Source organism: Giraffa tippelskirchi, chromosome 4 (genome assembly GCF_054371585.1).
Source record: "Giraffa tippelskirchi isolate mGirTip1 chromosome 4, T2T-mGirTip1v1.2.pri, whole genome shotgun sequence".
NCBI classification, from domain to species: Eukaryota; Metazoa; Chordata; class Mammalia; order Artiodactyla; family Giraffidae; genus Giraffa; species Giraffa tippelskirchi.
In genome coordinates, this window is record NC_137278.1 from 193,520,983 (window position 1) to 193,545,676 (window position 24,694).

The following is a 24,694-nucleotide window of genomic DNA, read 5'->3' on the forward strand; positions in this document are numbered from 1 at the left end:
ATTACTTATGATACCTGATTCAATGCAAATGTTGTACAAATAGTTTAAGTACAATATAAAAATTATGTAAATTGTTGCCAGTGTGCAGCACGTTCAAGTTTTGCTTTTTGGAACTTTCTTAAATTTTGTTTTTCAAATACTTTCTACCAGTGGCTGGTTGAATTTACGGATGTGGAACTCATGGATATAGAGGGCCATTTGAATATGAAAATTACTGTGAACACTGATCCATTTAGTCACTTTAATTTATACTGATGTATTTAGCAATGATGGAGAAGGAAATGGCAACCCACTCCAGCATTCTTGCCTAGAGAATTCCATGGACAGGGGAGCCTGGTGGGCTGCTGTCCATGGGGTCGCACAGAGTCGGACACGACTGAAGCGACGTAGCATGCATGCATGCATGGGAGAGGGAAATGGCAACCCGCTCCAATATTCTTGCCTGGAGAATCCCGGGGACAGAGGAGCCTGGTGGGCTGCCGTCTATGGGGTCACAAAGAGTCGGACACGATTGAAGTGACGTAGCAGCAGCAGCGTTTAGCAATGATTCTAAATAAGAGTCTGTTCTGAGGCAGACATGGGTAACAAGAAAAAACAGAGGTTTGCCTTTTATATTTAAAAGCAGAGCTTTGGAACAGAAAAAGATGCTGTGAAAGTGCTACATTCAATATGTCAGCAAATTTGGCAAACTCAGCAGTGACCACAGGACTGGAAAAGGTGAGTTTTCATTCCAATCCCAAAGAAGGGCAATGCCAAAGAATGCTCAAACTACCGCACAATTGCACTCATCTCACACGCTAGTAAAGTAATGCTTGAAATTCTCCAAGCCAGGCTTCAGCAATACGTGAACCGAGAATTTCCAGATATTCAAGCTGGCTTTCGAAAAGGTAGAGGAACCAGAGATCAAACTGCCAACATCCGCTGGATCATCGAAAAAGCAAGAGAGTTCCAGAACAACATCTATTTCTGCTTTATTGACTATGCCAAAGCCTTTGACTGTGTGGATCACAATAAACTGTGGAAAATTCTGAAAGAGATGGGAATACCAGACCACCTGATACCAGAAATATCAATAACCTCAGATATGCAGATGACACCACCCTTATGGCAGAAAGTGAAGAAGAACTAAGGAGCCTCTTGATGAAAGTGAGAGAGGAGAGTGAAAAAGTTGGTGTAAAGCTCAACATTCAGAAAACTAAGATCATGGCATCTGATCCCATCACTTCATGGGAAATAGATAAGGAAACAGTGGAAACAGTGGCTGACTTTATTTTTCTGGGCTCCAAAATCACTGCAGATGGTGACTGCAGGCATGAAATAAAAGACGCTTACTCCTTGGAAGGAAAGTTATGACCAACCTTGACAGAATATTAAAAAGCAGAGACATCACTTTGTCAACAAAGGTCCATCTAGTCAAGGCTATGGTTTTTCCAGTGGTCATGTATGGATGTGAGAGTTGGACTATAAAGAAAGCTGAGTGCAGAAGAATTGATGCTTTTGAACTGTGGTGTTGGAGAAGACTCTTGAGAGTCCCTTGGACTGCAAGGAAATCCAACCAGTCCATCCTAAAAGAGATCAGTTCTGGCTGTTCACTGGTAGGACTGATTTTGAAGCTGAAAGTCCAATACTTTGGCCACCTGATGCAAAGAGCTGACTCATTTGAAAAGACCCTGATGCTGGGAAAGATTGAGGGCAGGAAGAGAAGGGGATGACAAAGGATGAGATGGTTGGATGGCATCACCAGCTCAATGGACATGGGCTTGGGTGGATTCAGGGAGTTGGTGATGGACAGGGAGGCCTGACGTGCTGCAGTTCATAGGGTTGCAAAGTGTCAGACACAACTGAGTGACTGAACTGAACTGAATTACTCTTTATCAATAAAATGCATAATAGATTGACACGACTGTAATTTCTGTATAAAAATTGCTTACTGATGTTATGAAGGGTTAGAAAGAAAAACAAACATTACAATGCAGGGTAGAAAGAAAGAAGGCTAAGGGGAACCTGGGGTGCATCAAGAGTGTATAAAATAGTCTGACAAAAATGTAGTATGTGTGGAAATGTTTGTTTTTGTTTTTTTGTAATATTTAAGATTAAACAAATGAAAGGGGATTAAGTATATTTCAGATAAGACAGGACAAGTTCAAAGATATACTATTTTCTGTTAATGTTTTTCATATGCTCTATCAAGTAACGTCATACCAAAAAAAATATTGCTTGGCTCTTAGATGCTATGAAAAATTGAAATGAGAGGTGGTATAACTCCTACACTCAGGAAGCACGTACAAGTGATATATGGCCAATAGAATTAAATGCACATAAAAACTGGTAACAGAAAACAGAAAAATGAGTGCGTGTGAGTGGGTGAAGTGTGCAGCTGGTGACTCTGTTCACACCTGTAGCTGCGCAAGAAGCTCTAGCTTGGCTGAGGCTGTGGTGCACACTGCGGCTTCCAGAGGAGATGACGCTCAGCCTGTGAGGTCAACATGGGTGGAGGTGCTGTTTGCTATGTGGCTGAAACAATGGCCTTTTCCCTGTAAACATATTAACATCTCTTAACAAAGGAAATACTACAAAGTAGGTGAAATGAGGATGTTTGCAGGGGAAGAAAGTGAAGACATTAGTAGAGAAAGTGAGACTGGTCTTAAGATATTCACAGATACTCTAGAAAAGAGAAAGACTACACTTTCATACTTAAAAGCATACAAAATCTGTCCATTCATACACATGTGAAAGCAAATTTAAAACATAGGAATTGTATTAATATGGATTGCATATCAAAATTCATACCTTTTAATACTAGAAATAATATTAATATCCCTGAATTAATGGATTACATTCAGATGCACAAAAGGAAAATTTGGTATTATGAGTTACCAAATGTAAAATTTGGTATTACAAAATAGATATTCCAGTAAGAATTTTGAACCTAATTTCAAGTTAATGACTAAAAGTGACTTTACGAATCTTGCAAATATTAAAAATCTTATTCCACCAAGGAATGGCTTCTTTCAAACTGTAACTGTTACTAAACATTGTAAACAGTGTGTGTATATTAGGGCCTGTTAGTCCATAGAAAGCGGATTACCTCCCCCTTTTTTTTTCTGGTTGAAAGTGATATATTTTAAAATTATTTGTGTTTTTAACTAGCATTTCAATTATAGACCAAAGAATTATATTTAATAAACTTGAAATTTACACACAAGGATAAGATTTATGGAATATTAGTATATAAAAAAGCTGCTTACTTACTTTACTGAATATTTGTATTTAATTCTGCATTTAATGTTTAGATCTTTGTTTTGATTCCAATTTTTTGAAAACAGATTTGTCAAAATTTCTGTTGCCTTAGGTAAGTGAAGGTCTTTGAAGTCCAAAATCAACTACAGATTCACTGAGAAAGAAATAGAAAATATAAGACTATATTCCTGAAAGTTTGGGCTAGCAAAGTTTTAAAAATATGTGATTTAAAATCTAGCTAAATTCTAGAAAAAAACCTCTGATCCACTATTGTAGACACTGGGATTTCAGTTCATAGGAGTGTGTGAACTTGCGAAGTTTGGGGAAAGTTTAGAATTTTCAAAGATTAATAATAAAGTTCAAAAATGTAAAAGAATAATATATACCAGTATAAGTTCAGAATAAAATTGCAAAGTATTCTATTCTCTCATAAATGTAGAGCAAATTTTTGCATGCCTTTTAATTACTATGTTAGAACTCAGGAAAATTAGAGATTTAATTAATGAAAATCAGCTGTATTGATTTATCAGTTGGAGAGAGTCTTATTACTGGAAATTTATTTACTTAGAGATGCTTATTGAAAAAGAAAATATTCATTATTAAAATACATTTTCTTACAGGGCTGAGAATTTTTAGAGCTGAAAATAAATATTGTGTTGTTGTTTAGTCGCTAAGTCATGTCTGACTGTTTTTTGTGATCCCATGGACTATAGCCTGCCAGGCTCCTCTATCCATGAGATTCTCCAGACAAGAATACTGGAGTGGGTCACCATTTCCTTTTCCAGAGGATATTCCCAACCCAGGGATGGAACCTTAGACTCCTACATTGGCAGGAAGATTATTTACCACTGAGTCACTAGTGAAGCCCATTAAAAATAAATATTATGTTAATCTAAATGCTCAGATTGCAAGTAGCTTTTGTTAGGAATTTTCTGTTTGCTATTTTTCCTCAAGAAATATTCCAAGGACTTTAGCGGGTTTAAATTGGGGCATACAGTTGTCCCTCAGCATCCCTGGGGGACTGGTTCTGGGAACCCCATGGATACCAAATTCTGCAGATGCTCAAGCCCTTTATATAAAATTGTGTAGCATTTGCATATAATCTCAGCACATCCCACATATACTTTAAATCATTTCTATATTACTTATGATACCTGATTCAATGCACATGCTGTGTAAATAGTTTAAGTACAATGTGGAAAGTGAAAGTGTTAGTCACTCATTCATGTCCAACTCTTTGTTACTCCATGGACGTAGCTTACCAGGCTTCTCTGTCCATGGAATTCTCTAGGCAAGAATACCGGAGTGGGTAGCTATTACCTTCTCCAGGGAATCTTCCCAACCCAGGGATTGAACCTGGGTCTTTTGCATTGCAGGCAGATTCTTTACCATCTGAGCCACAAGGGAAGTCCAAGAACAGTGTAGACACTTCGTAAATAGTTGCCAGTTTGCTGTACATTCAAGTTTTGCTTTTTTGGAACTTTCTGAAATTTTGTTTTTCAAATATTTTCCATCAGTGGTTGGTTGAATTTATGGATGTGGAACTCGTAGATACAGAGGGCCACTTATATATGAAAAGAATGTGAAGATTGATCTATTTAATTAATTTGGTTTATACTGCTGTAGTTCACAAAGATTCTAACTTATACCCTGTTTTGAGGTAGACATAGGAAATAAGAAGAAACACAGGTGTATCTTTTATACTTAAAAGCAGATCTTCTGAACAGAAAAGATGCCAAGCTGCAGTCAAAAAGATTTTCACATCTTTATCTGAAAACTGTCCCTAGATTGGGAAGATCCCCTGGAGGAGGGCACAGCAACCCACTCCAGTATTTTTGCCTGGAAAATCCCATGGATACAGGAGCCTCTCACAGAGTTGGACACGACTAAAGCAACTGAGCATGCATGCATGCATAAGAACTAAATCAAAGTTTTTGTCAGAAAATAGCAAACATTGATTCAAAACTGAATTGATATTGTCTGTGGTAGGAGAAACTTCTGATTAGCCATTTTAAGAAGATATTGTCTTTTTATCAGACTTCATCATGTTATAGTTAAATATATATATATATATATATATATATATATATATACATGTTATATAATATGGATTTCCCAGGTAGCTCAGGGGTCAAGAATCAGCCTGCAATGCAGGAAACATGAGTTTGACCCCTGAGGTGGGAAAATCCCATGTGGAAGGAAATGCAGCCCACTCCAGAATGCTTCCCTGGGAAATTCCATGGACAGAGGAGCCTGTTAGGCTACAGTCCATGGGGTGGCAAAAGTCAGACATGACTTAGTAACACAACAACAACATTATGTAATATATATAGGTTACATATTTTTCATATTTAATAAAGAGTTTTATATAAATTAAAATATTTTGTTTTTCCCTTTTTATCTGGAAAAGCATGTCATTTAAAAAATTTGTCTTTATTTTATTTTTTTTTACCTTTCTTAAAGATTAAAAATACATTTTCTGTGTTTTATTCCCTTATGTGTGTACATGCTAAGTCACTTCAGTTGAGTCCGACTCTTTGAGACCCTATGGACTGTAGGAAAATCCATGGGATTTTCCAGGCAAGAATACTGGAGTGGGTTGCCATTCCCTCCTCCAGGGGATCTGCCTGACCCAGGGATCAAACCTGCATCTCTTAGGTCTCCTGCCTAGGCAGGCAGGTTCTTTACTGCTAGTGGAACCTGGGAAGCCCTTTATTCCCTTATACATATACTTACGTTTAGCATTTCATTTGCCTGATATAGGCAGCTAAGTTTAATTTTCCAAAGTGTACAACTAGTTGTTTAAGCACAATTTATTGAGTGTTCTATTATTTATTTTCTGATTCACCCATTTAAGTAACATGTCTGGTTGTCTACTATGTCCAGACCTAAAATGATAAATAGTAATGGACATATCCTTGTGGAAATTAGAATTGTTGGAGAAAATATATATCAGTCAAATAACCACAGAAATTATTTTTAGCTTTAAGTATTGATTATTGCCTCAAAAAATGTAAATTATCAACCTGGTACTATGAGAAATAATATACAGGTAACTGACCTCATGTCTGAGTTCCCCGAAGAGATCTAAGGGAGTATAGATTGGAACAGGTATTTTACAAACTGAATTATTTCAGTTAGGTAGGTAAAGAATAGGACAAAGAACGATTTAGGCAAGAATATTAGGATGTGTGAGGACTCAGTGATGTTAGGGAAAATGGTTCATTTAATTAGAGAGGAATGATGCGGCAAGAGCAAAAAGATAGAAGAAAGTGTATAACGCTTTCAAAGACAAGGCCAGAGCAGAGGCAGACAATTTGAGAATAATTTCTTATTTAAAATAGGTCAAATCTTGTCATTGACATAAATATACAGACAATAAGTTGGGGGAATTCCAGATTCCTTACTCTTTCAACAAGTTGAAAAATGGTGGCCTTCACTAATGTAAGAACATATGTGGGATGATGATATTGTTTACTATGTTTCATTTTTGAGGTATGAAGTTTTAGTTGTTAATATTTGGGACACTTGAGGAGGTGCTAACTGACAAAGAATAAGTGAGCTGAAACCTAAAGAAGAAATCTTCTTAGCATGTGCACATGTGTAAACACGTGATAAGTAGTAATTAAGACAAGGACGCTGGATGAAGAGGCCAAGAAAATATAAAGAAGAAATGGTTAAGAAGAAAGAAGTGGTGAATGGTATTGAATTCTATTAAAAGTTCAACTAAAAGAGAAATAAAGGATCCATTTAGTGAAGCAGAGATCACTTATGATCTAACAGTGTGCTGATGCCGAGGAGTCATTAGGTAGGAGTTAGAATGCAATGGCTTGAGTAGTGAGAATAAAATATAATAAATAGTGATGAAATTCAATGGCACTTTGAGAATGTTTCTAAGTGTGATAGAGAGCAAAGATAGTATTTTTTATTGGGATTGAGGTCTAATGATGGTGAAAATTGTGTGTAATTTTAAACTGATGTGAAGGATAGTACTAAGAAGATATTGAATATTCAAAAAGAAAGCGGAGTGACAAATAGCGTGTGATTCTTGGGCAGTGGACTGGGTAGATTCAAATGTAGTTGAAATTGGCTTTATTGAAGAGGAAGAAAATCACCTCTGTTGAACAGGAGAGAAGATAAGATGCATGCATATACATGGAGAAAGATGAGGTAATCTGGTATTTTTTCTTTTTCTGTGATATAGATCATTTTCTGAGAACAAAAAGAAGGTGTGGAAGAGAGATTTGTTAAGAATGGAAAATGTGTGATAAAATTAACTTCAGAGAATGTGAAAGAATGATGACTTGAAGAAAGCAACAGGACTCCTAGCAGCATTAAAGCAATTTCATGTTGGTTACTGTGAATTTATATTGCACTAAATCTGATCTGTTCTAAAAAGCACTTGGCTTCTCAGGTGTTGACAGAGAGGAACAGATAACTTATCTCATACATAGGATGATTTTACTGAACAAGTGGGGCCAGAAAACATTCAAGGAAGTTAGTTATTGGCAAAAGAGAATCAAGGTTGATAAGAAAGAATGTGAAGAACGAAGTATACTGATAGAGTGGAATGAGGTCAGATGGGCTGCAGGCATCAATCAGATCACAGCATTTTCATGTTGGAGAGAGAGAATTGAGCAATCTTGAAAGGTAAGAGTGTTTGTGGGAGGGTGCTAAGTTTATATAAGACATTTTTTGAGATGAAATACTTAAAGATAGTCAAAGACCAAGGTGTTCCCATAGGAGGGCTTGGCTGTGGCAGAATGAGGAAGTTACTGTAGATGAGGAGACAGAGAAATTGTGTAATCGGGATATAAGAGGATGGTTCATATGGACATTGATAGATCAGAATACTGTGATTCATCAGCCTGGTCAATAATGAGGATGCCTGGGAGCACATAAGCCATGATGAGAGGAGGGGTAATGAATGTTAGAGTCATAAATAAGTGGAAGAGACTTGAAAAAGAGGGTGTCTGTACTGTGGTTCTCAGTCATCAGGTACAAACTAACAAGAGACACATTTGGAAATTTATATTCAAATGTTTTCTTTTTTACCCATAAGCTGCTGATCATGGAAGTCTTTCAAATTATATGTATAGTTATTTATTATAACACACCAAGCTTCCCAAGTGGCTCAGACATTAAAAAATCTGCCTGCAATTTGGAAGACCCAGATTCGATTTCTGGGTTTGGAAGATCCCATGTAGAAGGGAATGGCTAACCATTCCAGTATTCTTGCCTGAATAATCCCATGGACAGAGGAGTCTGATAGGCTACAATCCATGGGGTCGCAAAAAGTTGGACATGACTGAGCAACTAACACACACAAACACACACACACACACTCATGCCTATATTAAACTATATTATGAAAGTGAAAATGGCTCAGTCATGCCCAACTCTTTAGGACTCTGTGGACTATAGAGTCCACGGAATTCTCCAGGCCAGAATACTGGAGTAGGTTGCCATGCCCTTCTCCAGGGTATCTTCCCAACCCAGGGATTGAATCCAGGTCTCCCTCATTGCAGGCAGATTCTTTACCAGCTGAGCCACAAGGGAAGCCCGAGAATGCTGGAGTGGATAGCCTATCCCTTCTCCAGAGGATCTTCCCCCCGAGAAATCCAACTGGGCTCTCCTGCATTGAAGGCTGATTCTTTACCAAATGAGCCATCAAAGAAGCTGATATTAAGCTGATAAACTATATTATATGCTATAACAAATACAAATATAATAACAAATACAATGTAAAAATAAATTTCATTCTCTGGGTGGTGATATCAACTATCACTAAAGTAACCAAGAACTAAGGATTATCTATCATAATTTAACCAGTAAAGCCTAAAACATAATTTCTATTCTCACAACTACATACTTTCCACGTATCCCATGGTACTCTTATTTCGTGTAATCTCTTATACAATATGTAATTGGTCCATTTTTCTTTTCCTTTAAGGCCTCAGGCTTGATATTAAAATACTCTTATTAAGCAGTCATTAAATGTAACATTTTTCTTATACATTTTAAATTGAAAATTTGTAATTTATGAAATGGTTTTCGAAATAGCACAGGTATTTTTTATTTCCTGATTGGTATTCTGTGGGGGAGGTAAACTACAAATGAGTAGTTTCATGAAAACTTCCTTTGTAGTTTTTCACACATGCTTTGAATAACAAATGATTATAAGTCATTATTAGATTACTTTTCAACCGAGAATCTTCCCTGAGCGTTCTTACAACAGATTATCTACTATATAACTTTATTTTCAGCATACAGCAATTTTATATTGTTTAGTATCTTTGATTTTCCTAAAGTTTATTTTCAAATTTATTCTTCAAGTTGGTGAGTATGATTGTTTCTGTTTATTTCTTTCTCTCAAGAAGTCAAAATTGTATGTAATTTTTAACATTACTATCAACAATCAACTCATAATGTATTGCAGTTTAGGAAAAAAATCATTTCTGTAAAATTATGTTACATGCTCATTTTGTAAACAGTGGTGTGGAGTATGAATGCAGCTATCTTTTGTATTTTTTTATTTTCTTTGAATTTTCCTGTTGTTTTTTTCTCCAACTGTTTAGCCTCTTTTATTAAATAACCCATATTTTTCTCATTATTTTAAAATGTTGGATCAATTGATGTTTTCATTATATGGTTTCCATACATACTGGCTAACTATTTTCCAGAAGGGAAAGATTTAAATTAACCATAAGTCTGTGTAAACAAATGTCTGTTTTCCTGCACGTTGTCCAACTCTGTGTGGTTGAATTTGATTTACTGATTCTGTAGGTTAACATCTATATCATTAATATGTTAGTCTGTATTTCTTTGTTTAGTGATGAAGAAAAAGTCTTTTCATGTTATTATTGACAAAAAGTCTTTACATTAGCAATAACATGATGTTTTTATAATTCAGCCTAACTCTCTTTCTTGTCTGTGTGTGGCTAGAAACTTATAACTATTTGCTTATACTTTCTTTGAATGTTTTATTAATTTTATCATCTCATGGTTTGCATTTAACATTTTGATTTATCTGAAATTTGTTCAAGTATATGTTGTGAAATTAGTCATCTATGTATTGCTTCAATTTGAACTAATATTCCATCTGATTCTATCACTTTTAGCGTTTCCTCAGTTCAGTTCAGTCGCTCAGTTGTGTCCGACTCTGCGACCCCATGAACTGCAGCACGCCAGGCCTCCCTGTCCATCACCAGCTCCCGGAGTCTACCCAAACCCATGTCCTAGATCATGCTTATTTAATTATCAGCTCTCAAAAACAATAGTCATTTTTCTTTCTTTTTTGGTACAAAGAAAAAGGCAGTTTAGTTGTGCTAAACATTTAAACAGCAACATTCTTACAATGCCAATATACTCATAAATTAAATATCAATTCTTTGCTGGTGCTAAATGAATTGGTCAAAACTTTCAGAAAACAATTTGAGGAGGTGAGTAAAATTCTTAATTTGAAAATAAGTTTATCCCAGTTCTTTTGAAATTTACTCTTAGTAAATCTATAGAAGGGTAAATATAAGATATGGAAAAGGCTTTATGAATAAAATTGTTTGTTAGTCAATACTTCTAAATATTCAAAATTTCATCTTTAAATAGCTTGTAACATGCATTCTTTTATTTTCAATAAAATAGAGAGCAATGCATACCTGCCAAAACTCTACCTACAAGTAACCACTGAAAATACAGCCTATTAGAAATCTATTATTTTGCTTTAATAATATATATTCCATTATTCAATATAATAATGTATAAAAATAACATCTGTTACATTAAACAATAGTATACTAGGGTATAAATGTACCATAGCTTTAACACCTTCCTTAATTGTGAATTCTGTTGATAACTTTTTGCTCTTTGTTTTTCCAATTTAGCTCTTAGTAAATAAAAACAAAAGATAGGTTCTGCATAACTTTGAATATTTAAAAATATTTTGTAAGATAAATTGCTTGAGATAGAATTGCTGGTTAAAATTCTACTTTTTTTATGCTTCAATAAATATTGACAGTTTTGTACTCACAATCATGTGCCAATTCAACAAAGTATTAATTATTTAGTGTTCTCACAGAACACTAATAGAAATGTGCTCTATTATTTTCATTTGCATTTCTTTCTTTATTAATGAGAAAACAAATTTTTAATTTTAATTTCTTTTAATTTCTTTTGTCCCTTTTTGGCAATTTATTGGTATTGTTTCTTAATTTTAGATGGCTTGTTTGTTTGCCTCTGTGTGTGTGTGTGTGCTTGTAAATAAATATGATCTAGTTAAGTAGAAAAATGATGTTAGGCTGGCAGATTGAGAGATACATGGTTATTAGGTAAATGAAGAATTTATCCAGTTCATGAAAGACAGAATTTTCCCCCTCTATTAGTCAAGAATCTACTGCCTAATGATTTCAGTGACACAGTAAACTTTATGTAAACATGATTTGAAATAAAAATTTTAATATTAAATTTAAATAGTTAAACCTTTGTTAACGTAGCTGTGTTTTAACCATAGTTCACACATTGTCGACATTATTCATTATATAGAGAAAGTTGAGAAGGAAAAACATATCTGCTTTAAACCTACTCCTTTGAAAACCTGATTCAGAGAGGAAATGAAATGCATCTTATTAATCTTATTAAAGGAGAATAAAACTATTTTTCTGAATAAGGACTGCCAAATGAGAGGGAGATTTAGTCTCTCATTTCCTCCCTGTTTTACCCTTTTAATATTATACCTAAAAGCTTACTTGTACTTCAGAATGAATGTATTTTTCATGGTCTGGTTTGATATAATCACCACTTAACCTTTTTCCCCACTTTTCTCTACTGCATGGATATTAAAGAGAGACACAGAAAGATACCCAGATTGAGCTGAAGCAGTCTAAGTTTGAAAGAAGAAAAAATGCTTAAGAGTAAGCAAAACAAAGGTATTGTAAACCAGCAAGAGGTAATGTACACAGAACCAAAATTTTCCAATTCTCAAAAGCAAAAAATATCCAAGACAAATCAGAGTAATGTCCAGTCAAGAGAACAGCAAGTAGACTACGTGGAACTGAAATTTCCCAGATCTCACCTTCAGCACAGAAAACAGAAAAAAGGAAAAGGTACATTATTATATGTATTATATTTTGTTATTTGCTATATCTTGATTCTTGGGTTTAGAAAATTACTTCTTTCAAAACCACTGTATAACAAAATTGCCTCATTACACTAATTACCTATCTTCAGCACTCTCCTTAGATATTACCATGAAATTTTTTGTCTCTTAAATAATCCTTCACTATGTTCATTTCCTCTAAAATATTCCTATAGAATTGTATTACTTGTAAGAATTATTGTGTAATCTATTGCTTATTTTTAAAATAATTTTAAAAATAATTCTTGTTATTAGTCTTCAATTCAATTCAATGTAACTCAGTCTCACAACTGTTTTTGAATTTCTACTGGGGCCCTGATCCAAACCTATGATACCTATAGAGATGAAGCTGCAATAACCACTTAGCTTCAAAAAAAACTCACAGAATTTGTTAGAGGAAAGATAGATTATAGAAAAATATAATAATAGTTAATTGGATATTGGAGTTAAAGTTGAAAAATGAGTAGAATATAATAATAATGTTCCTAACCTAAATAACTGAGTAGTTAATCATCTTACTCACCATTAAGAAAAATATGTTTAATCTAGTAAAGGCAGATCTTATATGGAATTTGAATTGTCTCTTGATCAATTCAGAGGAAAATGTCCATAAAGAAATTAGATTTTAAAGGCTAGATGTCCCAGAAGAGGATGGAAAAGGGTAGGAAAGATTTATGTTAGTAGGTAACATTGCAAACAGAGACAATATGGGTGAAAAGTCTATCATAGAGAAAAAGAACATATATGACTTAAGCAGAGGAAGATTCAAGAAGGATACATATGAACTGCATGTCCAGACAGAAGGAGAAAATAAACTATGCCTAATAAATGACAAGTGGAAAATTATTTCTTTGGACTTAGCAAAGTCCAAAAAACTGGGGTTTGGCAAAGTCCAAAAAATTGGGATTTCTGTTTGAGTGCCAAGAAAAGCATATAAGCTACAACTAAGGGTTAAGAGGTTGAAAGAAATTTATTATGGGAATAAAAGAAATCCAGAAAACATTTTTACAATTTTCACTGAGAAAAAAACAACAGAGAAATGATGATAATAAGTGAAAGACCTGTATGAATAACAAGGAGTTATATTAGATTTTGAGAAGTCTGAGCCTATACATAGACGAATGTGACAAAATTTATAGAAGAGATGATGAAGAAACTGACAAAAAAAGAGAAACTTTCTCTTAGAAAATAAATGTTCTAAAGGAGACTAGGTGGCATGGAGTAATTAGGGCATACAATAGGTTTTAACTTAGGCCATAAAGAAATTGCTTTTCCTCTGAATTGAAAAGAAGATAATAAGGTATGAATATATGAATATCCATATAATAAGGTAGAATATATGAATGTTCATATATACAGAAAGGTGGTCAAGGTAAGGAAATTCATGGTTTCAACTTCCTTGTAAAATAAGAAATTTCTTGGTGCTTGAGTTAGAGTCTTACTGAGGCTTGATAATTTTTTTTTTGTAGTCAGAGAGGGACTTTGGGCAGAAGTTGACCACAACTAAGAAGATTGGACATGCTAATATTTATCCACCACACTGTTTAATTTCTAAACTTGGAAATTTGACTCCTCACACTCTTTCATCTATGACACATTCAAGCAATCTTGAAGGGCCACGTGTTCAAATAACCTGCTTCTCTCTTGGATTGATGTCTACCTGCTTTCACGAAGACTACTGACACAGACTCTCTAAAAGTCTCTCATCTTCCACTCTACACATTTTTCAATCCTTTCTTACATTTCAAGCAAAATGGTCATATCTTTTTAAAATAGGTGCCTGCAAAGATTTCATATTGTTCTTAAAGTTAAAAACAATAACAATCCTTTAGTCTTACACGTTGTCTTTCTGCTTCCATTCCCTCCTTTGCTCTCTGAATTCCAGTCAGACTATAATTTCAGTTCCATAAATACATCAAACTTTCCGTCATCTAAAATTGTTTATTGATGACTCTCCTCAAGTTTGATCCCTGGGTCAGGAAGATCCTCTGGAGCAGGAAATCACAACCCACTCCAGTATTGTTGCTTAGGGAATCCCATGGACAGAGGAGCCTGGCAGATTACAGTCCACAGGGTCACAAAAGAGTCAGACGGGACTTAGGGACTAAACAACAACCCCAAGTGGAAGACCTCCTCCATGTCTTTCGTACTTCAAGAAATAATTAGCTCTTACTTTCCTCCAGCTTTCAGTGCAATGTCTTTTTTTTGATAAATGCATTTCCTTTTCTCATGTGTCTGGGTTAAAACTTGGTGAACATACTTGTACTTCTTTGTAAAATTTATGATAATTATTTCTTATCTCAACAAAGAGCAAAAATGTGTTTTGCTATTTCCCCCTTGACTGATTGACTGGCTAATGAGTGAATATTAATATTCACATAGAATTTTGAAAATAATTTTCTTTTGCATGACAGCATTGTTTTCTCTAGGTGTATTTCATTTTTAAGTCTCCTAGCTGAGAGTATTGGAGAAGGCAATGGCACCCTACTCTAGTACTCTTGCCTGGAAAATCCCATGGATGGAGGAGCCTGGTAGGCTGCAGTCCATGGGGTCGCTAAGAGTCAGACACGATTGAGCGACTTCACTTTCCCTTTCATGCATTGGAGAAGGAAATGGCAACCCACTCCAGTATTCTTGCCTGGAGAATCCCAGGGACAGGGGAGCCTGGTGGGCTGCCGTCTATGGGGTCACACAGAGTTGGACCCGACTGAAGCGACTTAGCAGCAGCAGCTGAGAGCATATTTTCAAATTGCTCAGAGTTAATAATCTATAGATGACTAGGTGAGGGATACTCAAAGATGCTGGTGAGTCAGGTGACATACCTGGAGCCTCAAACAGGATCAGAAAGAATTGAGGTCAAGAAAAAGCTAAAAAGGAGGAAATTTGGGTATCAAAGAACTCATACAAGGATTGGAGAATGAATGACTGCCCTCTGAGAGTGAAACATAATGGATTTAAATTTCATATTTGATGATTTGTGGGAAATGATGAAACTTCATCATTGTTTCTGTTTCCTTTAGTGTTACACCCTCGATCTATAACCTGGCAAGTAATAACTGGGAGTCTGGGGATCTTGTGTGTGGTCTTGTTGACAACAGTGTGTGTCTTGCTTGCAAACTGTAAGTAATTAAGAAAATAATCTGTCCTTGGTACAGTCATTATATCAACAACATAATATGTTTCAATGATTTGTGATCAAGACTGAATTTTTATTGTCCTAATTATTTTATCCTAAACAGAACTAATTATTACCGTGATTTTTGCCATAGTATTTTCCAACAAAGAAGACCCAAACCAAAATATATCACCTGTTCCCACTCTATCTTCTAAAAATGATGGTGAGTACTCTCTCTGTTTTGTCCACTTCTAATATTGATTATTAGGGTTAAAAGGTTTGTTTTCCTAACATCCGCAAAACTTCAGTGAATCAGATAGAAAAATCCTCTTTTATGGTATGTTCAATCTTTTATCACGAAACAATTAATATTGGGCAAGATGAGAAAGATGACATAGGAGAATGCTAGAAGACCCAAAGTATTATGTATAATAGGTAAGTGTTGTTTGTGATTTGATTATTTTTAGGAGAAAAATGGGATATAAATTATATTAAGGTGGGAGCAAGAGAAATGGGTGAAGAGGGCAAAAAGGAAAAGAAAACAAATGAAAAGCAAAAGAGTTATGTCTCAATAACATTTTTTTTTTGTTTCTAGCTTTCCCTGGTGGAAATGATTCCTCTAGCATTTATGAAGTTAGAAGCATTTTGATTTTATTAAAATGCATTAATTTTATTTATACATTGATACAATGGCTATGATATAGAAAACTGTTATTGTTTTGAATTCTTTTTTTTTTACTTATTGCAAGTTTACTCAAATTCCTAGCAGTAAATTCAGCACTTAAAAGAAAGACAAAGAATGTGAGAGAGAGGGAGAGAATGTTTCTCAGTCTATTTTTTCAGGAAGTCAGGATGGTTCCCCTCTGACTTTCTTTCAGGGAAATCTTTCCTTTTTCAAGAACAGTGTTAGATTCTCGGCACAGATGCATTTGCCAAGAAAGGTATCTCTTTTTCCGTACACTAAAACCAAAAGGGTAGGGTCCCTTTGTCACTGAGGACAAAGACATTCCTCATGAGTATTCCTGATGAACATTTCCTATAAGCAGGGGGGGATAAAGAAAGAAAAAAAAGGAAAATAATAAAAATAACAGAGTAGTTTGAGCATGACATAAAAATATTTTGGTTTAACACTCCCTAAGAAATTAAAAAGGACCAAACCGTTATGAAAGAGGAAGTCTAAGTAAAGATTAAAAAAGATGGAAAGAACTAATTTCAAGTCTAATTAAAAATAAATTCTTTGAGTAAAAAGAGAAAATCTCAATAGATGCAATAAACAGAGACTAGACACATCAGTTGTTAATTTTTTGTTTAAATTAGTGATTGACTTGAGAAACTGCTTGTTGTCGCTCAGAAAAAAAATATATCAGTGTCAAATATTAGCCATTCATATTGCTTGTGTTTTTGTTTTCCTTTCATTCACTTAATTTGAAAATAAAAAACAATTGAACAGGAAATTAAGGAAATGCAAATTATAATCCCAATGAGCTAGCATTACACAATCACCAATATGGTTAGAATTTGAAAAGACTGACAGTAACAAGCTTTAGTAAGGATGTGGAGTTAACTGTACTGACACAAGCCCTTAACAAGCCTAATCTTAGACATTTAAAAAAGAGAAATGAAGGCATATGTTCACATAAGACATGTACAAAAATATCCAGAGACAGTTTATTTATAATAACTAAAAATTATAAGCTATCCAAATATAAACCTCCAGATGAATGGATTACAAATTGTGGGTTAGTAAATAATGGACTACTCAGCAATGAAAAGGAATGAAATTGAAATCTCTATACACATAATAGATAAGATTCAAAAACATGCTGAGTGGGAAAAGATGCAAAAGAATTGATCTTGAAGGATTATGTTTATAAGAGCTTCTTAAAAAGGTAAAAAAAATAATTTGCAATAATGTAAATCAGATCCATGGTTGTTTGGGTGAAGTAGGGGTGTGAAACATTAGTTGGGAAGTAACATAAATTAACTTCTGTGTTAATGGAAATATTCTAAAATTTGATTGGAGAGGAAGTTACAGAAAAATATTCATTTATCAAAACTTATCAACTTGTATGTTTCAAAACTGTATTTTATAATGTGCAAATGATAACTCAGTGGACTGTAGCCTGCCAGGTTCCTCTGTCCATGGGATTTCCCAGGCTCAGAAGCAACCTGGGCTCTCATTCCTTCCTCTGTTGCGTTCATCCCTGATCTAGTACAAGGCTGTAGTGCAGAAGGCTGGGTTTGGGGGTCAGGGCATCGTGGCCGCAGGTAGTGCTGCTGATAGAGATGTGGATGGTCTCTGTGGCATTCTCCTCCTGAGACCAGTCTGCCCCAGATGGACCTCTAAGATATGGTACAGAGCGGGTGGAGCTGAGGTGCTCTCCCTGGGAGAGGAACCACTGTATACTCCTGTGCCTGCTGAGAACGGCTGCTGCTGCCTCACCCAAGACACACCTCAGCCCCTCCAGGCAGTCTCTGCATGGCTACATCAAGTCGTCTCCCAATACCTGTCTGCCTGAGACTCAGCATTAAGCCACTGAGCACTCCTGGGCTGCTACCCCTGTAGCAGCTATACACATAGCTGCCCCATCTGTCACCCTGTGTGTACAATGATAGTGACCACTAACCACCCCCTCCCCACCATCACTCCCCAGGCCTCCCAGTCTCTCTCTGTGTAGCTAGACCGTCTTTTCCCAGGGCCTGGTTGTCCCAGATATTACACAAGGCTGTGGTGTAGAGTGAGCAGGATTGGGGTGATCACCCCTTTGGATTAAAAAGAGTGTTGATCCAGTAGCCACAAGCCCAAGGCTGTCTCCACCCTGACTGTTGGCAAACCAGCCCACGCATACCCCTCATAAGTAGAGTCTATCTAGGCTTCTCCAGCACTTCTATCTGTCCCAGTAGTTGTCTCAGCAGACGAGGGGGCTTGTCTCCCGTGCACAGGACCTAGGACTGGGATGCCCAGATTGTGGCTCACCCAGCTTGCTCTTTAGGGTGTAGGTCCTTCTCCTCGTATCAGATCCCGCCCAGGGGCGCAGGTCCTGAAAAGATGCCTTTTTTCCCCATCCTACCGGGTTACACATTTCCTGCTGTTTTGGTTTTATAGGAGTCCTTCGACCAGTTTCCAGTTAGTTTTTCATGAGCATTGTTACACACGTAGATAATTTTTTGATGTGCCTGTGGGAAAATGAGTTCTATGTCCTCCTACTCCACCATCTTGTTCCCCCTCCCTAAGTCTACATTTTTTATGATTATAAAAAATTATTAAAATACACAAATTACATGATTACTAAATTGTTGAAATATAAGCTTTAAAAAACTACTCACTGAATTTTATTCTGTATACTTAAATTGCTTCCCTGGTGGTTAAGTTGGTAAAGAAACTGCCTGCAATGCCAGAGACCAAGGTTCAACCCCTGGGTCAGGTAGATTTCCTGGAGAAGGAAATGGCAAGGAATATTTAAATTAATAGCAAAAATTTTGACAAAAGTGAAATAGCTCATTAGTTGCTTTTTGTGTTCATATGATTATATGTTGATTAGCTTTTTGTTTATGACATTTATTTATTCTTTTATTTATTTGACTGTGCTGGGTCTTAGTTGCAGCACATGGGATTTTCCATCTTCTTTGTGAAGTGTGGGATATTTCTAGTTGCCACATGCAAACTCTTAGTTGCAATATGTGGGATCTAGTTCCCTGACCAGGGATCAAGCCTGGGCCTTCTGCGTGGGGGGCTTGGAGTCTTAGCCACTGGACTATGAGGGGAGACCCTAGCCTTTTAAATATGCCTGTATAATTTTGATCACATCAAAAAACTTATATTTGAAATGCATTTTCCCTATAGATAAAATTTTATAACAAATTTTAAGTAGAAAAATTAAAAACATGAGCTAAATCTTAATTATTGTTAGCTGTGGTTTTGTTGAAAACTTGCCCAGAAATGTTACCAAAAAATGTTTGTTTTGCTTTCTACCTAATATCCATCTGTATAACAAACACGAAGATATGGGAATTGTGTTAGTAGTAGTGACTTATAGTACAGAGTACACATTAAACATATTTTTACTTTCTAGAATGTTCCTGTGACCGTTGTTCAACTCACTGGATTGGATTTGGAAGTAGTTCTTATCATCTTTCGAGTAAAACCAAAACCTGGGTGGAGAGCCATGCTGCCTGTGAAGAGCTAAATACCCACCTTCTAAAGATTGATATCAAGGGAGAGCTGGTAGGGGAGACACTTCTGCTTTTGTTTATTTGTTTGTTTTTTGTTGTTGTTGTTATACTGTAACTGTATTTGGTTTGAAAACATCAGTGATTGATACTATAATTTGGAAAAACTGAAGTTCTCAAAAGTCTATGATATTTTCTTTCTTTGACTCAGTTTTATTAGGGAGAAATTAGAGAAACTCCACTTTTTGAACGTTGAATGCTAGGAAAAAACCACATTAATAAATGAGATATCTTGAGAAAAAATCTTATTAATACTAAATGGATATGTGCAAGCCCTTGGGAGTTAACCCAATAATCTTCAAGTCAGAAAGGAGTGAATTATAATATGTACACATTTATGGTTTATGATTTTTTCCAAATAGGAAATTTTATCAACGCTTGAAGTAAAAGGATGGATAGGTCTCAAAGTCAATGAAACGAGTAAATCCTGGTTATGGGAAGATGGCACCACAGTAATTGAAAACCTGTAAGTACAGTGTTTTGATAACTGAACTTTTCTGAGATTATATGTGGTTGTGTGTGTGTGTGTGTTATGTGTGTAGGGAACAGAAGGAGCAACCAAGATAAAGGAAATTATTATGTTTTTTGAGGATCAATCTGTGGGATTTAATTGGGGGAAAAGTGCAAGTTCTTTCTAAATAATCTCAGCTTTAAAACCTTTACATTGTTAACTTTACTGTACTCTTAGGAGAAATTTGGGCATAGTTTTAGGCAAGTTTATAAATCTATAAACATTTCTATCATAGTTTTATCATTTGTGATTTGCTTTTGTTGTTGTTCAGTTGCTAAGTCATTTCAGATTCTGTGACCCCATGGACTGTCTTCCCTGTCTTTCACTAACTCCCTGGGTTTGCTCAAAGTCATGTCCATTGGGTCAGGGATGCCATCCAACCACCTCTGCTCTATCGTCCTCTTCTCCTCTTGCCCTTAATCTCTCCCCACATCAGGATCTTTTCCAATGAGTCAGCTCTTCACATCAGGTGGTCAAAGTATTAAAGCTTCAGCTTCAGCATCAGTTCTTCCAATGAATATTCAAGATTGGTTTCCTTTGGCTTATAAATTGTCATTTGGCTTATAATTCTATTTAAACAAATAGGATTAGATACTGTTTAGTATTATCTGCTGAACTTAGTTTAAAGACTGTCAATCTTCAGGGTTTTGTTCTTATTTTATTTGTTTAGCTTGTTCTTTTATTCTTTTTCATTATGTCAGTCTTGTTAATTTTAAGCTTGAGATAAAATTGGCATTTGAAGATTTTATTGCTTTAATTTTTTTACAGATTTGAATTCCTGAAAAAGGAGAACAATGGTTGTGCATATATTGAAGGAAATTATGTTTATGCTGCTAACTGTTCATCTAGGAAAAGTTATGTGTGTGAGTTTACTGTATAGCAGCTCAATTTTGCTAATACATGTTGTTAGTGAATCCTAATTAATTGAAGAGCATAAAATATGTTGCTGCTTTTATAAAATTTTATAAATTATTACTTAAACTTTTTTTTACTGCATGCAGAATGCTTCAGTTACATGTCCAAATTTTAAATGTACTCAAAGTGAGGAAAATTTACCACCCATAAATTTCTTGGGAGTGAGTATTCTCCTTATGAGAGCTCATGTTAGTAATCATTTATTTAATAAAGTTAGCAAACACCCTTTATGAACTAAAAAATTTGTAAAAATTAGAGATATAAAAATAAAAAGAGCTTCATGAAACAGACATTTAAGATTGTTCAAGAGGCTTACAATGGTAAACCACATTGGTGAAGTTTAATGGAAAAACAAGAAATAGCAGGATTTATAAACCTTTGTCTGTCCAGTCTTGGAGGCAAACCAGTGTGCTTATGTTCATGCATACTCCTTAAGAACAAAGCCCAGGCTTCCCACAGCCCTTCCATCTGTTTTGGTAGTCTTACAATCAGTCACAGGTACTTGTCTCCGCCACATAGGACTCCAGACTGTGACATCCAATCCATGGCTTGACCCATTCAATCCCAAGAGAGGGTCTCCATCCGTATAATCTCCCTTTTCCTCTGAGTCTACTCCAAGATGCACCAGTCCTGACCCAATCACTTCTCTTCCCTTTCTACCTGATTATTTGTGTATCTTTCTTACAGTCTTGGTTAAACGAGTCCTTTTGCCAGTTTCCAGTTAGGTTTCAGTGAGAATTGTTCCACATGTGGATGTATTTTTGACATGTTGTGAATGAGTAGGTGAGCTTTATGTCCTTTTACTCCATTATATTGATCTGAACTTCCTTTATTCAGTTTGTATATAGCATTCCTATCTCTGACCTGCAAAGTTTCTGCTGAAAAGCCAAATGATAGTCTTGGGGAAGTTCCCTTGTACATTGTACTTTGCTGTGCTATGCTTAGTCACTCAGTCTTGTCTGACTCTTTGCGATCCCATGGACTGTAGCCTGCCAGGCTTCTCTGTCCATGGGGATTCTTCAGACCAGAATACTGGAGTGGATAGCCCTTCCCTTCTCCAGGGGATCTTCTCAACCCAGGGACTGAACCCAGGTCTCCTGCATTGTGGGCAGATTCTTTACCAGCTGAGCTACCAGGGAAATCTCTCCCTTTTACAATACCAGTTGCCTTTCCCTTGATGATTTTATTAATAATATTCTCTTTTTATTTTTAATTTTTGCCACCATCTTTATAATGTGTTTCTTTGTGGACCCCTTTGGGTTCATATGTTTTTGTACTGTCTTTCCTCCCAGACAGGGATATTTGTTTCTTGGGTTAGGGAAGTTTTCTACTCCTATTTCTTCATATGAGTTTTCTGCTCCATCTCTTACTGCGGATCTGTATGATGCAATTGTTCATGCACTTGATATTGCATAATGTGTGTCTTAAACTGTCCTCGATTTTTAAAAGTCTTTTCTCTTTTTTTCTTTTTCTGTTCAATGTAAGTGATTTTCTCTACTCTCTCTTCCAGACTACTGAACTGTTCATCTGTGGCATCTAATCTGTTGTTTATTCCTTCATGTATATTTTAAAATTTTAGTTATTGAATTCTCCAGCTCTATGTGTTTCTTCTGTAATTTTCTCTTTATTGAAAATACTGTACTCATCCTTTCTTCTTCTGAGTTCATTGAGTATCTCTATGATCACTTTCTTGAACTCTGTCAGGTAGATTGATTATATCCATTTTACTTCTTTTTCTGTGATTTTACCTTGCTCTTTCATTTAGAACATTTTGTCTCTATCATTTCCTCTAATTCTCTGTGTTTATTTCTCTGTATTAGGTAACTCGGTCTTGTTTCTTGTTCTTTGAGAAGTGGTCTTATGTAGGAGATGTGCTATGGGGCCAGCAGCAGACTCTTCTGGTCACCAGAGCCACATGCTCTAGGGGTGACTCTGTGGACAGCATAGGATGATTACTATGGGGACACTGATAGGTGGGGCTGTCCCCGCATTGTTGGTTACGTTTGCAGCAAACATTTTTCCATGTTGTCACTTTTTTTTCTACTTTTTAAGTAGTACCATTTTGATAGACACAAAGACTTTATTCCACAGTTTTACCGAGATATAATCAATGTACAACATTGTGTAAGTCAAACACGTTGATTTGATACATTTGTATTGCAAAACGACTATCATCATTACATTAACTAGCACATCTGTCTTATCACAGACATACATTTCTTTTTTGTGATGAAAACTTGCAAGATCTAGTTTATTAGCAATTTCCAAGTATATACTACAATATTATTACCTTATTCATCATACTGTACATTAGATCCCTAGAACTTGTTAATCTTATAAACTGGGAATTTATATCCTTTGATTAATATTTCCACAGTCCACTCCCAGTTCCTGGTGACAATCACTTTTATCTCTATTTTCTGAATTTGGCTTTTTCAGATTCCATATGTATGTGATATCATGTAATATTTATTTGTCTCTGTCTGGCTTATTTCATTCAGTTCAGTTCAGTCACTCAGTTGTGTCTGACTCTTTGTGACCCCATGAGCTGCAGCACACCAGGCCTCCCTGTCCAACACCAACTCCCAGAGCCCACCCAAACTCATGTCCATTGAGTCGGTAATGCCATCTAACCATCTCATCCTCTGTCATCCCCTTCTCCTCCTGCCCTCAATCTTACCCAGCATCAGGGTCTTTTCAAATGAGTCAGCTCTTCGCATCAGGTGGCCAAAGTATTAGTTTCAGCTTCAACATCAGACCTTCCAATGAACACCCAGGACTGATCTCCTTTAGGATGGACTGACTGGATCTCCTTGCAGTCCAAAGGACTCTCAAGAGTCTTCTCCAACACCACAGTTTAAAAGCATCAGTTCTTTGGTGCTCAGCTTTCTTTATAGTCCAACTCTCACATCCATACATGACCACTGGAAAAACCATAGCCTTGACTAGACAGACCTTTGTTGACTAATGTCTCTGCTTTTTAAATATGCTGTCTAGGTTGGTCATAACTTTCCTTCCAAGGGGTAAGCGTCTTTTAATTTCATGGCTGCAGTCACCATCTGCAGTGATTTTGGAGCCCCCCCCCCAAATCTCTCACTCTTTCCACTGTTTCCCCATTTTTTTTATTTGCCATGAAGTGATGGGACCAGATGCCATGATCTTACTTTTCTGAATGTTGAGCTTGAAACCAACTTTTTCACTCTCCTCTTTCACTTTCATCAAGAGGCTCTTTAGTTCTTCTTTACTTTCTGCCATATTGATATTTCTCCTGGCAATCTTGATTCCAGCTTGTGCTTCTTCCAGCCCAGCGTTTCTCATGATATACTCTGCATATAAGTTAAATAAGCAGGGTGACAATATACAGCCTTGACATACTCCTTTTCCTATTTGGAACCAGTCTGTTGTTCCATGTCCAGTTCTACCTGTTGCTTCCTGACCTGCATACAGGTTTCTCAAGAGGCAGGTCAGGTCTGGTATTCCCATCTCTTTCAGAATTTTCCACAGTTTATTGTGATCCACACAGTCAAAGGCTTTGGCATAGTCAATAAAGTAG

General features: G+C 36.0%; 1 protein-coding gene across 3 annotated transcripts; it reads left to right on the top strand.

Annotated features, from left to right (window-relative positions):
* Positions 1-563: 563 nt before the first annotated feature.
* LOC145544460 (killer cell lectin-like receptor subfamily I member 1) lies at positions 564-21,431 on the top strand. 3 transcript variants are annotated; one of them, XM_081587368.1, is made up of 8 exons: positions 564-717; positions 7,445-7,890; positions 12,078-12,338; positions 15,391-15,489; positions 15,640-15,708; positions 19,559-19,710; positions 20,078-20,181; positions 20,995-21,431. In XM_081587368.1, the coding sequence occupies exons 3-8, from the start codon at positions 12,137-12,139 to the stop codon at positions 21,104-21,106; spliced, it is 738 nt and encodes a 245-aa protein (XP_081443494.1). In that variant the 5' UTR covers positions 564-717; positions 7,445-7,890; positions 12,078-12,136; the 3' UTR covers positions 21,107-21,431. The 3 variants fall into 3 exon arrangements, 2 of the variants coding, with proteins under 2 accessions (XP_081443494.1, XP_081443496.1); XR_014081439.1 differs by lacking the exon at positions 7,445-7,890 and having other exon boundaries at positions 15,610-15,708; XM_081587370.1 differs by lacking the exons at positions 564-717; positions 7,445-7,890 and adding an exon at positions 9,393-9,579.
* Positions 21,432-24,694: the final 3,263 nt, after the last annotated feature.

Excerpts from the sequence above, each read along its gene's own strand:
- LOC145544460 (XM_081587368.1), top strand. The coding sequence starts at position 12,137 with ATGCTTAAGAGTAAGCAAAACAAAGGTATTGTAAACCAGCAAGAGGTA. Across the intron at positions 15,490-15,639 it reads GTGTGTCTTGCTTGCAAACT|TATTTTCCAACAAAGAAGAC; the intron begins GTAAGTAATTAA and ends TTTTTGCCATAG. Across the intron at positions 15,709-19,558 it reads TCTATCTTCTAAAAATGATG|AATGTTCCTGTGACCGTTGT; the intron begins GTGAGTACTCTC and ends TTTACTTTCTAG.